The following is a 17,538-nucleotide window of genomic DNA, read 5'->3' as shown; positions in this document are numbered from 1 at the left end:
ACATTTAGAAAAAAAGTATGTTATTGATAGAGGAGAAAAATATATTTCACTGGCATTTTATTGGACACAAGTGGTATTTAATTACTAATACAATGCGTAAACAAAAACTGGGCTGTTTAAAGTCTGTGATTGTTGGAAAATGAAAACACTTTTGCTTTTGCCACTGATCAATTCACAGTAAAGAAAAGTTTCCATCATCACACAAGCTGCAGCCAATGTGAAACATCTGAGAAAAAACCACTAGTCATACTTTGGTTGGTCATTGAAGAAGTACAGTACAACTGTGTGTATGTGTGTGTGTTCACTTCATCAGGAGTTAAACTTGGTGACTTCAGGCCAACCTGTATAAAGTCTGACCCAATCAAAGTAATCAGCCACCTGCAAGAGACAGACAGAATTAATAACAATGTTATGTGACGCTATAGCTAGCGATGTTGTTGCTTTTAAGTTATCTATGTGTTTGTCCCTTGAGATAATGTATATTATGGTTTGGCGCTTTACTAATAAAGTAGAAATTGAATTGAAATTGATATCTGCTCACTGTACAAGTGTTTTGTTCTTTGGCTATGTGTTTGTATTGTTGAGATATTACTGAAATCCGTCAATAAAGCAAATTTAATACTTAACAATAATAATAATCTGTGTTTTCTGTGTTTACATTTTGCATTTGAAAAAGTAATTTATATATTGCTATATTATTTGTGTGTATATATATATATATATATATATAGGGACTTTTCTGACATATACAAACACACGTCTTTCTCTATGTATAAATGTTATTTTCTGTGTATCGATGTTTAGTTGTACTTTACCTGTGTATAAACTCCGGGGAATCCTGGCTGACCACACTGCTCTCCCCAGCTGACGATGCCCCACAGGTAGGAAACACCCAATTCATCTTCACAAACCAGAGGACCTCCACTGTCCCCCTGACAAGAGTCCACACTGCCAGCCAGATCACCTGCACACACAAAGTTACACCTGCTCAATGTCTGCACAAAGCGGTCTGCGTTAGTGTATATACATCACCAACCACGGACACACCCACCTGCACACATCATGCCTGGTTTGAAGCGATGTGCGTAGTATCTCTCACAGTTGTTGATGAGGGAGACGTTGGCCCAGAGCAACACCTGAGATGCTTTGCCATCTGCACACATACATACCATTATTTAAACACTGACATTGTCAAACTAACGAATCTGATTCTCCGACTGTCTTGCTGACGGGCAATCAGACCGATGAAGTGATCCGTGATGAAATGTATGAAGGTTTGTATGCAATTTGTTTTAAGGATATAATAGATTTTTACACACAAATTGTTGAACGTTGAACAAAATAAATGAATGCATTTAAAAGTGTTTAATACAACATGATGATTTATGAATAATGATGAGGTAGTTAATGTTATCATTAATTGTTAACACAACAGAATTCAATGCAATTTTGTTATATCCACGACATACAGGTAGGGCTCATCACTAAAGTATATTGAAATTAAATAAATCAGGTAATATGAGGTTATTAAAATACAGTTTAACATTTATTTTCTCACTTACTTCGAGGGAGTTTTGTAATAACATGTAATAAAATGCTCATTTGTGTTTTCACCCCATTTTCACTTCACTTTGCACCAAATGAGTAAAACTTCCTTGTCACAAGAGGACTTCCTTTACACTAACGTTGCTGCTATTCTTGTAAGTAAGCCGAACAGAAACGTACAGACCTGCGGTTCGTCCCCATCCGGAGATGCTGCAGGTGTGGTTGGGTCTGAAGAGTTCAGGGGACCAGGGAAGACAGACCGACCTGATGGCCGGGTTCTCCTCAAAACATTCTTCCTTGAACGGAAGCTTCTGCAGCTTCACCAGAGCAATGTCGTTTTCATAGGAGCTGGCGTTGTACCTACAGGTTATTAAAATAACACATGATTTTTTATTCTGAAACATTAATATTTACATTCATTGAGCTAGATAGGGTTATCACATGTATAGAAGACGGATTCATACTTGGGGTGGATGTTAACTTCTTCAACAGGAACAATGTCAGTCGTGTCCTGAGCTTTGGCCTTCTTCCAGAGAGAAAACTTTACCCTGTATAATGAGGGGTTTGGTCTGGGAGAAAAAGCAATGGGTTGTATTACGTCAGAGGATTAAACAACGTATTTATTCACAACATCATGTGTTGTTTTGAATGGAGCGAGCACTGATCAAGACTAAATTATTAGTTGTCTGTTTAAATAATGTCGCTGGGCTGGGTCTTCTCATCTATGTACGGAAGAGGATTAGGGCCACTTGAATTCCGAGATTAAAGTCAGAATTTTAAAAAATAAATAAATAAAATAAAAAAATTGACGTGGCCCTAATGTGAAAAACTATTTTTCTTTTTTAGGAAGTCAGAATCCTGAGAATTTCTCAAAATTATGACTTTTCTAGCCCCAATTTGTTTTTTTATTCTTCGATTTGGATGCAACCACTACTAATATTTCATACTACTAGTGCTGCATCATCGTCCTACCTGACACAGTGAGCAGCAGTGAGGACCCAGCAGCCTCCGATATAAGCTCCTCCACAGTCAATCTTGCCGCGCTCCTCTAGAGCAACCTGCCACTGGATCTGAGTCTGCAGATATGACATGAACATTTCATTGTTCTCTTTCGGGAAGCAAAGGGGCTGATGAAACATAAGCATTAATAAGACCACTGGTTTGAGAAAAAGATAATGATCCAAACTCCACCATGTTCTCTATGTTTTCTCGCCTGTACACCAAAGTGGGAACACATTATATAAGATGAGTATTATATGGGTTTTGGGTCAAACTTGGCTGCGGATGTTGAACCTTTTCTAAAGCAATAAAATGTAAATGTTTCAGAGAGCATTTAACAGTGTTGTGGGTCATTGGGAAATCACAGGAACAGTATGTTAGCCAGTGGTTCTCAAGTTAAGGAGCCACTGATACTGTATAAGAAATGATCATGATAATAGTAATAAACCGAGCAGCTTGAAATGAATGCACTGGTACTGAAAACAGACAAGCAGGTGTGTTTCCAACTGACCGGTTTGGCCGGGTGTCCTCCCACCACTCTCTTGACTCTCACTCCTCGCTCGTGCACTTCGTCGTCCACTATGTCCATATTGGGAACCCCGCACTTTAACTTGGACTCCAGAAACTCTCTGTCCTTCTTTATTTCTAGACACATATGCAAATAGTTGTTGAAATTCGTATCTGGCTGTGACTGAAGGTGATCTGGTGAACTGGCTTGACTTGGACTTAGTCACCTGACTGCAACACTGCACAAACAAGTACAGTACAGTACATGGCCAAAAGTATGTGGACATCCCTCCATCCCTCCATCAATCAAGGCTTTCCACCAGAAACCAGGTGTTCCAGTTCGTCCCAAAGGGGCTGGATGGGGGGAGGGGTCAGGGCTCTGTGTGGGCCAGTCAACTTCTTAAAACACCAAATCATGGAGCTTTCTTTGTGCACATGTTGAAACAGGAAACCAAACCTGTCCCTAAACTATTACCACAAGGTTGCAAGAAAGTTAACTGTTCCCATCATTTGCATTAAGGGAAAATCGTATGTGTACAGGGATGTCCACGTACCTTTGGCCACAAAGTGTAATACCACTTCTTTTAATACTATACTGGAAGTGTCAGTGTTTAAACTACATACCATCTTTGGGAGAGACGTGCTCTGAAATAAAGAAAAAAACAAATTACTGTCATCACCACCACAAACAACAACAGTTTCCTACGGTTGTTCAAGCCACTGCTGTGTGCACATTCATCGCAGCCATACCTAAGTTTTGGAGTACTCTTTTCTCCTCTTCATCTGTGGAAAATTAGAAATATTTATTAAACATCAGTGTTTCACAACTTTTCTAAGTCGGCCCAATACCTTTGTGGCCCAAACCTTTACATTTGAGTTTTCTTGTACATATTTTTGCTTTGCTTTCTGTCTTGTTGGAGCCAGACCATGAAGACAGCGACCGTAACCATCAAGACGGCTATGTATCGATTAAAACAATTATCCTTAAGTTTCAGTGATTTCTAAAATTTAATCGTAGTAAATATGGTTTGGGGTAAAAACTGATTTAAAAATATGTGTGAAAGTGAAAGCCTGTGAATCTCACTTTTGCCCACAGATGATAATTCATCCTCGCCATCCAGACAGTCCCTTTGTCCATCATGGACTGCTTCTTTATGCAAACACACGCCCGTCTTGCAGAGGAAACCATCATTCCTGCATTCTGACAAACAAAATAAGTCACACAGTGGCAGATGGGACAGACAGGGTTATGGGATCCATTTATGTGTGTGTGTGTGTGTGTGTGTGTGTTCGGTTTACTTTTGCAGCACATTTCATCACTGCGGTCGCCGCAGTCGTCAACTCCGTCACATGTCTGGTTCAGAGACACACACTTGCTGTTTGTACATGTGAACTCAGGCTCACAGTTCTCCTCTGAAACACATGGGCACATATTGTCAAAACACTAGAGAAGTATAACAAATGACAGTACAAGAGATGACTTCTCAAACTAATCATAGTGGATGAGTTTATGTTGCTCATTGGCCCTGGATGGCCAATCCAAGGAAACTCAGTTTTGATCAACGACACAAACCTTAGCCAGTTTGGTCCCATATTTACTGGCTTTGGAGTTGTGGACTAATATGGGCTGAAAATCTGCTTCACTCAACGCACACAGGCCAGCTTTGGGTCAGTGTCGGACATTTTTTTGTGGAAAAACATTTTGGCTAACAAGGGAATCGCTGCATCTTGGTGCTTGATGACGGACTGATGGCTGGGCGATCATTACTATGGTGGCTCCCCAAAGGTAGTGGGCAAGGCAATGTTGGATTATATCTAGCCACTGGTAGGATCTACCAGCACTAGTATTGAGTACCAAATATGAACCGAGGGATTTCTAGGAACATAAGTTTGAGGATTTTGACAGCAGAAGTTGGGGACATGAAGGCAAAAATAGATCTTATTCGTAACCTTTAGTTTGGACGCAGCAGCTGATGGTTATTGTCAAACAGTGGTTGGTGCCTTTCTTGTTGATATCCGCTCTGCTGGTGGAAATCCTCAACAAAGTACCAACAGGCCAAAAGCGCTGTCGCATGGTAGTTACGGAATCAAAATGCAGGTTTTGGGAAGGTGGATTATCAGGAAGCCTTGAAGAAATCCTGCGCTAGCAACTCAGGATCAGAAGGAAGGACTTTGCCCAGGCTGTTTTCAACCTTAAGCAGGGATAGCATCTCTGACATCCAACAAGTATGCTGTCTGGACTGGAGTCAGGGCCTGAAGGTTTGAGGGCACTGTAGTCCTTGGGTTGTCGATGGGGTAGACAGAAAGGTCCTCATTGGACAAAATGAATCTTGAAATGCATGAAGTGTTGCACTTGGACCTTGGTCTTATTTGGGATATTCATGGCCCAGACATGAAGGTACAGCAGATTCCTACTCAGTTTGCAGTTTGGTGACACCAGGTTGGCATCTCCTTTACTGAACAGATGCCTGGGGTGGAGAACCAAACGAATCTTGGGTTGTAATTCACAAGCATCAAGCATCAGCTGCAAATATCCTAATTTGTGTTAATTATGGATTTTCTTGTGTACACAGAAAACAAAACTTACTGAAGAAAAGAATAGAGTAGAATTAGTACACTCACTTTCTGGTGCCTTTGATTTCTCATAACAGGTTGCCGTGGCGACCCTCTCATTGTCAATCTTTGTCTTCTTGTAGATGACACACTCAGCCAGGGAAGTCTCGTAACCCTGGCAGCGGACGCTAACACACCTTTCTGGGACCTGCCCATAGGGACGGCCAGTTGTCAGGGAAGAGTATGAGACGGAGTCAGCGATCGCTGCCCCGCTGTACATAAGAAATACTGTTAGTGCACATGCATTTATCCCACATGTTTCTCATATAGTTTTTGACATGTTCATTGTACAGTACGTATCAGGGCTGTCACTTCCTTTGAACTGGAAAGAATTTGAACTGGCACATAAGTAGCTGGGTTTCCATTGCATTTTTGTGCAGAAAGAAAAGTGATCTATTTTAGAAAAGTCAACAAAATACAATTTCAAATGGTCTGTGTTGAGTTTTCTCCACTCAAGATATCATTGCAATTAAACCTGGTTGGGACTATTTCCCTGGGACCTGATACGGCAGCTCGGCACGACTTGAATGCAAAAATTGTGTTTTCATTTCAATTTTGCAAAATATTGCTTTGTCCAATCTGAGAGACCACATCATGTGGCTGCTTGTTGCCACTTTGGTGCAAAGCTAGAAAGTGAGACGTTAGATTTGTTGTAGAGTAAGGCAGTTGTTTGTTTTTTTACAAAGACAGCAAACAGCCTCTACTTTGTTGGTAGTTTTAACAATAATTAATAAATACTGTACACTATAGCACAGATGGTTCATTAGGTGTGTTTCCATTAACCTGCATAATTTGAAATTGCAAACTTAAAGGTCCCATATAGCATATAGGGAAGATGTCCATGTGTTGTTGGATATGAGGAGTAACAGCCTTAATATGAATATCGTACATGCACATCATGTAAGTGTATCTCCTCTTACAGTGGCTTCCCATTCTCCTTGCAGGCCACGTTAGCAGCTGCCATGTCCCACATGTCTTCACAAACCAGTAACTCCTCCCCATCTCCAATATTGTTGGGAATGAAGATCTTGACGACTCGTGTCTCTGTGTCTATCGAACCTTCGAACCTCACTTCACTTTCTGTGGTGACAAAGAGATAATAATCATCAACTATAAGAAGGACTATAAAGTGATAAATATCACATGGTGCTGAATGTATCTGTGAGAAACAAACCATCGCAATTTTCCCCAAAGTGGGACATGGCGGGTTTCTTGGTCCGACATGAGACAGCCATCGCCTGGAAAACACATGACCATTGTGTAAAAAAATTATAAAAATGTTCATGTCCAGAACCAGTTACATTTACTGAAGATCTTGAAAGGGTGTAAATGTTGAAATCAGCCGCTGAAAGCCTGTAATGATTATCCCTTTTTGAATGTGCTGATTCCACATCAATTCAAATCCTGGTTCAGATTCTTGACATGAAATAGAAATTCAGTTCCTCACTGACCACATGCTTAGAAAACTCTGTGTGGGTAACTAATTCCTTGTCAGAGCTAGCAGTCGATACCCGAGACTGTACCTACCTGGCAGTAGGAGCGGTAGTTCAGATGTGTTCGCCCACAAACTGGGACGACATTGTCAATGGGACACAGGTAGGGTGGTTTACAGGAGCACTCTCCGTCAACGCAGCGCTCCCATGGAGGACAAAACACCAGGTCACATGATGAACGAGTAAATCTGATGAATGTAGACAGACAGATCATGAGGTGCATTTCCATCCATTCTCAATTTGGCGCAGAAAAAAACCCGCAGTAGAAATCCAGAAACTTCACAAAATGTTTTCATCTCGTTGCTCCTTCTTCTGCAGAGGTATAATGGCACCTGACTGGACAATTAGCAGCATCCACTGCTTATCTCGATGAACCTAACTCCTAATATTCTCATAGGAGTAGTGGATGGAAATGTACGAAAATGTCCATTTTCTGAAAATCGGGTTAAATGTACAACGGACCAACAAAAGAAATTCACACAACCTCAGACAGAAGTCCAGCCACTCAAAGAATACCTACTTCTTTTCTCGGCACTTGGGATCCAAAAACTCCTCTTTCTCAGGTGCTTTAGGGACCGTGTAGGTGGGACTGGTGGCCTCCACTGGGGGGGCGGTGGGGGCTGTGGGGGCTGTGGGGGCTGTGGGGGCTGTGGGGATGCGTGGGAATGGATACTGTGGTATTTGCTGGACCTGCTGTTCAATGGCTGATGGGACCTCATCATCTGGTGGACTCCACTGGAGGAGCAATTAAAACACAGTACAGTAACAAATCAGTGCAACGCCACAGAACTGAATATGGTAATGCTCATCATGTTGCTTTGTATTTCTACTTTATATCTATCTGGGAGTCACTTGTTAAATTCAGTAATTGTTATTCATTCATTTCTCTTTGAGACAGAATGACAAAGTAGCTAATAAAAACACATTTACCAGTTTTCTTTAATGCATTGTACAAGTTTAAATGAGTTACTCCACTAAAACTGAGTCACTAGGTCTTAATGATATTAATGTAACTTGTCCGTAACTTTCTCCAGCTGAAAGAATGAGATAGTCTGTTAAATCCTCATTAGCCATTCTAATCTCATCTCTGCAAGTGAATCAAGTCAACTGTTGGATGAATTAATGAGCAGCAAAAACAGAAATCCTACCTAATGCAAGTGATGAACAAAAAGAAAAGTCCCAAAATATTCAGAGGAAGAAAATGAAGGAACCTTTTTTTACTCACTGTTTCAGAGGGAATGACGAGAACAAATAGCAAGAGAAGAGAAACTGGAACTGATCTCATCCTGACCAACATGGACAGAGTCCTACAGTTCAGCTTCTCACAAAAATGTCTTTTTCTCACGTGTTCAGAACAAAAAAAAATCTTTTACAATGAAGAAACAGCTGCAGATACAGACAGAGACACGGTTACTCCCTCTGTCAGGGAGCACTCCAGTTGACAATCTGATATCTCCTCTGTTCAATCAATCATTAGCTTGTCAGCACAGACTCCATATTGATTCAGCTGACTGATCATGTACCATAATGTCACACAACAGTAAAAGAAGAGTCCAAAAACCCAAATTCCCGCAAATAGACAAACGCAAACATGTGCCAGTGTTGAAGGTCACGGTTTCCTGCTATGGGCCAGATAAATGTAGGTCGGCTGAACCGGAGTGGGACCATGAGAACCCAATAGATCTTCTTCACAGAAACATTTGGATAAACCACAGTAAGAAAAACCAACAACCGCTCCAACCTGAACAACCACACAGGTCGTTTTATTTTGTTTTTTTTTTAAATAGCGCCCCTACGACGGCGGTTGTACTGGACCTCGGTTGTCATAGTTACATTAATAAACACGCAGACTGTACAGACAGCGGCGTACCTACCTTTGCCGCCATATATCGCCTATAATAAAAGTCATGGCCTGGTTAGGTTTGGGAAAAGATGGTGATTTGGGTTAAAATAAGTACTTCCTTAACATTAGACAATCTTAGTTGTCATGGTTACAATAACAACTAACGGTCGTGGATAATAGAAACAACACTATCACATGGGAATCGAACACCGCTCTCCTGTGTCACGCTACTTCACCGCACTTTTCCCTTCGCTCCTGCCATAATATCTACGACCACTAGATGTCGCCTCGCAACAAAACGTAACTATGGGTCATAATAACACCGACGACCTGTGGGCTCATTTTTCACAGAAGGACAGACTCAGAAAAACAAAGGTTGCGATATACGAACCGAGATATTTAAAAATCTAAATATTGACATTATATAAACATATGATAATATCGTGATGGCACATGTTCGGCCAAATTTTCTACAGATATCATGATAATATTGTTGTGAATTGTTTTGTCCAATAATCTCGTAGTGAAAATGTGATATTGTGACAGCCCCAGTTTAAGTGCTTTAGTTTAGAACTAAGTGTTTTTCCCTCTATGAAAAGTCAAAATGTGTTCAGGGGAAAAAGAAAATGCATGCTGGGGAAGGCTGCAGCCCTCTGACACCCTGAAGAGAATAAACAGATGGATGGAAGTCCAAATAAGTTAATGTTCAACACTATATCAATAGATGAGCATTTCAAAATAACTGTGTACTTAACATGAGACAGTGGGACTGAGAGAACGCTGTGTATCACAACCTGATTATTCCTCCGAGCTTGTTTCCCAAATCTATAGAAAACACATCAAAGTCACACTGCTGCACTGGATGACATGTTCCTTCCACATTATAAAGATAAAATATAAAAATGAGTAAAAAAAAGTAAAGAAATATGTAAGGATATGTGCCTCTATTGAAAGATTTTGAGCACCAATTATGGATTAATCCGCTGCTGAAAATAGTCCCCAGTGAATGCTCTATTTCCTGTTGTGTGTTTGATAAAAACAACAAAGAGCCGCTATTTTCAGAACTTTTTAAAGATAAAATATATTGGTGAGGTGTTTTCATAGATTTAGTAGGAACCAATGGGCTTGGAGCTGAGATTAGAGAAGTCAGAAAGTGTTGAGAGCTGCACTAACACCAACCCACAACTTCCCAAACCACAAACCACGCCACCGCAACATCCACACATCTGTGTTTCTGCACTGGAAATCATTGTTGATTCAGGTTACTGGAGTCCGGGTTTGCCACATTTACACACAACCACAAACACCACCCCCACTAAACACACCTACACACTCGAGATCAATAGCATGAATGTGGGGGACAGACTTTGTATATGTGTGTTCTGTCCACAATGACAAGATAAGATAATGAATGACAACGCACATTAGTCAACATGAATAATGGTAACATGAACTGTACATCAATAAACAAAAAACAGACAGTGCTAGTACTTGGAGTAGCTTTTATTTACTTTCTACAGCAACAAATTAATAACTTATTAGAAATGATGAAAGTTATAATTATAGTGTGTCAGTACAAGGCTGTAGCCACAGAGAAATATGAACGTTATCCTCATGTCGCTGGTTGTGTGAGTGTTTTCAGGAGTTGTACTTGGTCACAGCAGGCCAGCCTGTAATCAATCTGATCCACTCAAAGTAATGAGCAACCTGGAACAGAGACAAAAGACAGTCATTGTTATTCATGTATTATTGTTATTAATTGTTGAGCGATGTCACATAAAAACAACAATGTCACGGAGGTGCTAAAGGAAAAGTCAGAGGCTCAGAGAAAGTTATTAGGAAAGTTATGATGCCCCCTTCTGGGTACCATGAATGTCGGCATGAGTCGGGGCAGAGCAAAGCGGAAAGGTTCATCCTCTGTGTTCAGATTAGATTTTTACATATTTCTTCTGCACAAGTAGAAACTCCGACCTTATAATTCTACTAGAGGTCACAGGTTCACCAAAAAAACAAGGATTTATTAGATAGATGTACCAAACAAAGAATATTCAGTCCATTGTAATCTTCTCACCTAGCACGCATCCCAAAAAGGTTTCCCCTAACTTGGTCACATTTGGCACGAATTCAGCAGCTCTAGATTTACATACCAATGTGGCCAATCTGCCAGGTTGATGTTACATATTTTACCTGTGTGTAAACTCCAGGAGATCTCGGCCGGCCACATCCCCGCCCCCAGCTGATGATGCCCCACAGGTAAGAAACACCTACTGCATCCTCACACACCAGAGGACCTCCATTATCCCCCTCACAGGCGTCCACGCTGCCGTCCAGATCACCTGCACACAACAGCAAACCTCAAAACGGACTCTTCATAAATAACATTAGACACGTACCCCAGTATAAGACACCGGGAATCAACCACACCCACCTGCGCAGATCATGCCGGGTTTGAAGCTGTCGTTGTAGAATTTCTGACAGTCTTCAATGAGGGAAACTTTAGCCCACTGTAAGACCTGAGACTTTACACCACCTGCAGACAAAAAACATTCACCATTGTTTGGACTTCATGACAATTTATAAGATTGAATATAATATTTCACTTTGGGGTTTCAAGGTCAGCAGGACAACACATATAGATATACACAGATATAACAACTTTAGATAGACTAGGAGCAGCTGCCAAGCTCTGGTACCTGCAGTTTGTCCCCAACCAGAGATGGTGCAGGTGTGGTTGGGTTGGAAGAGCCTGGTGGTCCAGGGAACACAGATAGGGCTGATCGCAGAGTTGTTTATCAAACACTCCTCCCTCAGCGGAAGTTTTTCCAGCTCCACCAGAGCGATGTCATTCTCACGGGTGACAGGGTTGTAACTTCATTTGAGTCCATGGGTGAGTTACACATGACAGAAATATGGTTTGTTTCAGCGTTAGTTGGACGTTAATGTGGTTACAGTTTTAGGTTCTTGCTCCAATCTTCAGCTGAGTTAATGCTTTGCAATATTTATTTTGATGATGAAAGAAAAATAGCAAATATCTGTTGTGTTACACCTAAAAGAACCAGACAGGGATGTCCTTTGCCCCTTTGTTTCCTTCTTTAGTTTTTGAGCCATTATCTCAGATTTTTGAGAAGTATTTAAGCCACGACTTTAAAAGGAACATCTCATCAAATCTCCCTCTACGCTGACGATATGTTACTTTACGTATCTGATGTCCTTATTCCCACATGTACTAAAAGTATTTAGAATTAAGCCATTAAGCCTATTCTTAATTTGCATTTACCTGTTTCCTCTTTACCCTTTCAAAATAAAGTACATCCCAAATTTTTTTTTTTTATTTCCCAAAGTTTTTCAGCTATCTTGCCGTTATCAGGGTGATGTCTCAAACATCTATCATGAGTGAAGCCACCAATTAAACTTAAAGAAACTTGAGAACACAAATCGGTATACGGAGTGCGTCGCCATCATTCGTACTGCACATACAGACTAACATGCTCACATACTTAGGGTGGATGTGGACGCTCTGAACAGGAACGATGTCCGTTGAGCTCTGTGATCTGGTCCTCTGCCAGAGAGAAAACTTCACCCGGAATGCATCAGGATTAGGCCTGAGGGGAATAAATGGGTGAGAGATGATTACTATCAGTGCAAGAGAGAGAGAGAGAGAGAGAGAGAGAGAGAGAGAGTTCACCACATAAAGAATAGATGATTACCTCGGGTTGGGTTCGTCTTGATCAGAAGCTCCTGTGTTTGTTATTGAGAGAGAAGGCTTGAGTCTGGAAGAGAGAGAAGGGTGAGACACTTATTGCCACCACTGAGAGAGAGGCAAATGTCAAGATACTGACACTTTTATTATTTAATTTTTTTTACCTCTACTCTCATTTTTTCTTCTAATTTCTTCTACAACAGTTTGACGTTCTGATACATTCCTTGTGATGATTGGTTGAGAAACGATGCAGCTGGTTAAAAGGTTTTGCTCACTTTACAATAACATAAAAGATAAAATTCTCCATCAAACGTCTGGTTGACTCATCTGTTAATCATTTCAGCTCTAAATCCAATAATGACCTGTCTCTACAATATCTGACGGTGCCACAAAAAGCTTTTCTGCTCAGGTTATCCCCGGATATTTCCAGTACTACTTCCTGTGTTTTACCCGATGCAGTGAGCAGCAGTGATGACCCAGCAGCCTCCGATATAAGCTCCTCCACAGTGAATTTTTCTGTTCATCTCTATGGCAACCTGCCACTGGATCTGAGTCTGCACACGTACATGAGACACAGTTTATTGGTCAGTTGATATAGGTTTACAATCATTAGCACCTTGTTAATGTGGTAATAAACACGTAACCGACCCGTCCTGCTGGCACTCCTCCCAGCACTCTCTTGAAGCGGCTGCGTCCTCCTAGCTCCTCTACAGCATCATCATCAGCATTAGGAACGCCACAGTTCAGCTGGGACTCCAGATGTGCTCTGGTGACCTTGGTTTCTAAACAGAACATCATTTAAATTACAATTACTGACATTTAACATTCAAAAACTACATATACACAATAACAAAAACATTAATGAATGTTTAAATCTGCTCAGAACTGCTGTAAAATTAGTTGTAAACTATTAATTAAATGAAAAAGCTGCTGATAAAGTCACTACAGCTAAACATAATTATTAAGCTTATTCAATTAATCTAATTAGATTATTATTAATATAATCATTAAAGTTACGCACCAGTTTTAGGTGAGGTGTACTCTGAAAAACAGAAACAACAAAAAAAAAACAACCTATCATCGTCTTCATCGGCACAAAAACAACGTGACACTGACCAGGATGCCACAGCAGTAACAGCGTTGCTGTAGCAACAAGCAGAAGTGTGGTGGCTGTGAGTGTGTTGCCGTGGTTACCTGTGTTCGTGAGAAGAGGAAGGGATGTCCCTGGCTCTGCGAGGAATGGAAAAATAAATTCTGATCAGATGTACACATCCATCCCTCAACATGAATATTGAATACATGTTTCAGAAATGGGTCGTTCTGCGTAGTGACTCTAACGTTTGGTACTTGACGTATATTCTGATGCTAACACTTTTATACTTGGGTCAAATTCTGGATGCAGAATATTTCTACACTGACGTATTAAAACTTTTACTGAAGTAAAAGAACTTCAACAATATGAAACTATAGGTCCAAGTCCATCGGTCTGCCCAACACAGCTACTGGCTCTATAGCCACGAAATTTGGTATTGATGAACGATCAGTGGCCAATGAGCAGGTTTCTATTAACGGGCTCTGTTTGGATCCCAGCTGTAAAAATGAGGCATTCTGGGATACCTGCACTGTGCAAGAACCAACTCTTATACTATTTTTAACATGTGATCTTCTATCAAAGTGTTGCTCTGCTCATTTCTGAGAAATTAAAAAAAGAACTGGACTCAGTGAATGAGCCTGGTATCTTTAGCTTAATTAATTAATTAAAAATATGTCACTTCAAGTGTGTGTGTGTGTGTGTGCATGTGTGTGTGACTACTGTCAGTACTTGTGTGTGTCTTTGATTCGTCCTCGCCATCCAGACAGTCGACCTGGCCGTCACCGACCGCTTCTGGATGCAAACACACACCTGTGCTGCAGCGGAAAGCTCCGTTCCTGCAGCCTGACGAAGAAACACAAAGACACGCAGGAATTCACACAGTGAAAGACGCGGGCTACTTGGGACGCACGGGGTTCATCTCTGCGTCTTACTCTTGCAGCACATCTCGTCACTCCGGTCGCCACAGTCGTCGACGCCGTCACACGTCTGGCTGAGAGACACGCACTTCCCGCTCACACAGCTGAAGTCGCACTCCTCGCCTGTAACGCGCAGTGGCACGCACAAGGTCACGCTCTCGACAGAACAGAACAGAACTGAACAGAAACACTAATTACCGACCTGGTGTCTGCACGCATGTTGCCGTAGCGACGTCCCTGTTGTCGATTTTGACCTTGTCGTAGATCACACATTCCGCCAGGGAGTTCTCGTAACCTTGGCAACGGACGCTCACACATTTGCCCGGTAACTGTCGGTTGCGATGGTCGACCTTCAGGGAGAGGTACGGCGCGGTGCCGGTGGACGCGGCTCCACTGCGCACACACACACACACACGCAAAACGAGATCAATTACATCATAACATCATTTTCATGATCAGGATTAAACCGGGTCTCCTCTCACAGTGGGTGTCCGTCCGCCCTGCAGGCCACGTTGGCGGCGGCCATGTCCCACAGCTCCGCACACACCAGCACCTGCTCCCGACCTCCTCCGGCGCCGGGAAGGGAGAGCCTCAGCACTCCTGAGCCCGCCTCTACTGAACCTCTGAACTTGGGTTGATTGGCTGAAACGAGAGGAAGATGAAGGTCAGTAAATAAAAATATAACACAGTAGAAAAACCTGCAGGTTAAAGTCTGAGAACACACCTGTGCAGGTTTCTGCAAAGTGGGACATGAAGGGTTCCCTGGTCCGACAGGACATGGCCATCGCCTAGAGAAGAACTCATCTTTAAATACTTACGGAGCTTTGCGGCCGTCAGTGAACAAACCAAACTCATTAGCATAGCAACATTAAGGCTACATGTAACCCATAATGCAACACTCTGTATAAGACCACCCCTCCAGAAAAACATGGTGTCATATATTCAGCCAGTATTTAATTTGTCTGTTCACATTATATTTGCTTCATCGTGACTGTGAGACGTGGGTTGATCAGGTTTGATTAACAGCTCGCTTCAGATTTGGATTCAAATGTTGCTAATCTGTGATTGGCTAACAGGAATTCATGACACCATGTTTTTCCTGGGTAAGATTGGCTCCAGTTGGAATTCAACCCGGTGGTCTTGGCGCCTTGCTCGGTGGCCACGGTGCATGTTGTTACCTGGCAATAGGAGCGAAGCTGCGTGTTGCTGTGACTGCAAATCGGGGCCACGCCCTCTGTGGGACACAGGTAGGCCGGTTTACAGGAGCAGAGCCCGTTAACGCAGCGCTGCCACGGAGGGCAAAACACCAGGTCACATGACTCACGGGTAAACCTGACCAATAAGAAAATTAATTAACTTTGTATTCAATTAATATAAAAAGTAACAAGTCCAGCCAATCAGAGAGCAGAGCACTGACTTATTTTGAAGACATTCAACTGGTCCCAGAAACTCGTCTGACTTCGGGGTGGAGCTTTGGGTTGAGACCTGAAAGGATGTAGAACACAGCAGCATTTCAACGGAAGAGATACGATTCAATAACAGAGACAAAGCAAAATTAAGTCTAAATGTCTAAATCACAAACTTCCCAAAGGACGAAGAAATAAAAATACACAATGACTATTTCACAGATTTACTATGAAATCAGTCATTTATTCAGAAATTAGAAATACAAAAAATACTCCATACAAACTAAGTTATTAAGTGACTAGCCAGTGAGTATAAGGTCGTTTTTTTCTATATCTACTAATTATATAATAACAATTGGATATTAAATTACATCTGTAATTAGTTGTTAAGGTTGGCACATTGCAGCCTCCATACAATGCTTTGTACTATACTAGACAGGGCTATAATACATTATACTCAACTGTAATGTATTATAATGTTCAGGACACAATAATGTGAACACTGTCTGGTATAAATCCTGCCTTTGTAAAATTGATCTTTGTTTGACACTGTTCACACTCATTCAACTTTACAAATGCTGTTATCTAACTGGGTTGCATTATCTTGTCATATGTTTGTTATTTTGTTCACTCGCTGAATCATGTTGCAATAATGTTCAGCTTCACCTCTAAATCTGGTGTAAGAGCAACGATAAAAACATTGTCACAGTCTCAAAAATACAGAAAAACAAAGTGTTTTGTCTCAAATTGTGGAATAATGGGCAAATCATACTAAACTACACAATACTGGAGACTGTAGTAGCAGTGTTAACTTACCGAGACAGAGATGAGAAGGAACAGCAAGAGAAGAGAAACTCTGGCCGATGTCATCCTGACAAACACAAACCAAAATGTTTCCTCTTCTTCTCCTTCTGTCTGAAAAATAAAAAATAGCAACAGGAAGTTAATTCTCTTTATAAAGGTTAATTTGACTGACAGACCAATTGTAGGTCTCCTTTATTCACTGATGATGTCACTAATCAATCATTAGCCTGTCTTGTCAATGTTGACAGACACTGTTCTGACGTGTTAAAGTGCACTGCTAAAAATTCCATTTAAATAAATTAGCTCGTTAGCATGTATCCTAGCATGTGTAAACACAGGGACAAAGTCAGACAGAAGTTATAAATGTTAAGGTTTAGCAAGGACACAAACTACACAACAAATACTAAAGACACTCTGGTTAGCAGCTGGCTAAGCTACATGAGGAGAGGTGTCGCTGCCCTCTGGTGGACAGGGCTTTATCCACAATTGTAGTTAATTACCCTCGTGATACATATTAGGAATATAAAGCTTGTTAACTAAACATAAACAATATTCAGAGATTTTAGCTAAATTTAATGGGGCTAGTTGGTTAGCATGCTAACTTCATATAGATGCAAA

General features: G+C 41.3%; 2 protein-coding genes across 2 annotated transcripts; both read right to left on the bottom strand.

Annotated features, from left to right (window-relative positions):
* Nucleotides 1-40: 40 nt before the first annotated feature.
* On the bottom strand, nt 41-8,579 carry LOC111237515 (complement factor I-like). Its single transcript, XM_022766639.1, has 17 exons — nt 8,383-8,579; nt 7,678-7,892; nt 7,192-7,345; nt 6,839-6,902; nt 6,585-6,744; nt 5,674-5,876; nt 4,351-4,464; nt 4,136-4,252; nt 3,802-3,834; nt 3,676-3,696; nt 3,056-3,189; nt 2,518-2,621; nt 2,010-2,114; nt 1,730-1,905; nt 1,052-1,153; nt 816-964; nt 41-378 (listed from the first exon to the last, which is right to left on the bottom strand). Exons 1-17 carry the CDS (start codon nt 8,452-8,454, stop codon nt 310-312), a joined length of 1,992 nt encoding a protein of 663 aa, XP_022622360.1. The 5' UTR covers nt 8,455-8,579; the 3' UTR covers nt 41-309.
* Nucleotides 8,580-10,485: 1,906 nt separating this feature from the next.
* LOC111237520 (complement factor I-like) lies at nt 10,486-17,072 on the bottom strand. Its single transcript, XM_022766644.1, has 18 exons — nt 16,933-17,072; nt 16,128-16,195; nt 15,889-16,042; nt 15,435-15,498; nt 15,193-15,352; nt 14,913-15,103; nt 14,726-14,833; nt 14,523-14,636; nt 13,895-13,930; nt 13,722-13,742; nt 13,349-13,482; nt 13,151-13,254; nt 12,708-12,770; nt 12,498-12,602; nt 11,694-11,869; nt 11,429-11,530; nt 11,188-11,336; nt 10,486-10,707 (listed from the first exon to the last, which is right to left on the bottom strand). Exons 1-18 carry the CDS (start codon nt 16,984-16,986, stop codon nt 10,639-10,641), a joined length of 1,872 nt encoding a protein of 623 aa, XP_022622365.1. The 5' UTR covers nt 16,987-17,072; the 3' UTR covers nt 10,486-10,638.
* Between the last annotated feature and the right edge of the window lie 466 nt (nt 17,073-17,538).

Source organism: Seriola dumerili, unplaced genomic scaffold (assembly GCF_002260705.1).
Source record: "Seriola dumerili isolate Sdu_G_001 unplaced genomic scaffold, Sdu_1.0 BDQW01000917.1, whole genome shotgun sequence".
NCBI classification, from domain to species: domain Eukaryota; kingdom Metazoa; phylum Chordata; class Actinopteri; order Carangiformes; family Carangidae; genus Seriola; species Seriola dumerili.
This window is presented reverse-complemented; position numbering and strand designations above follow the sequence as displayed.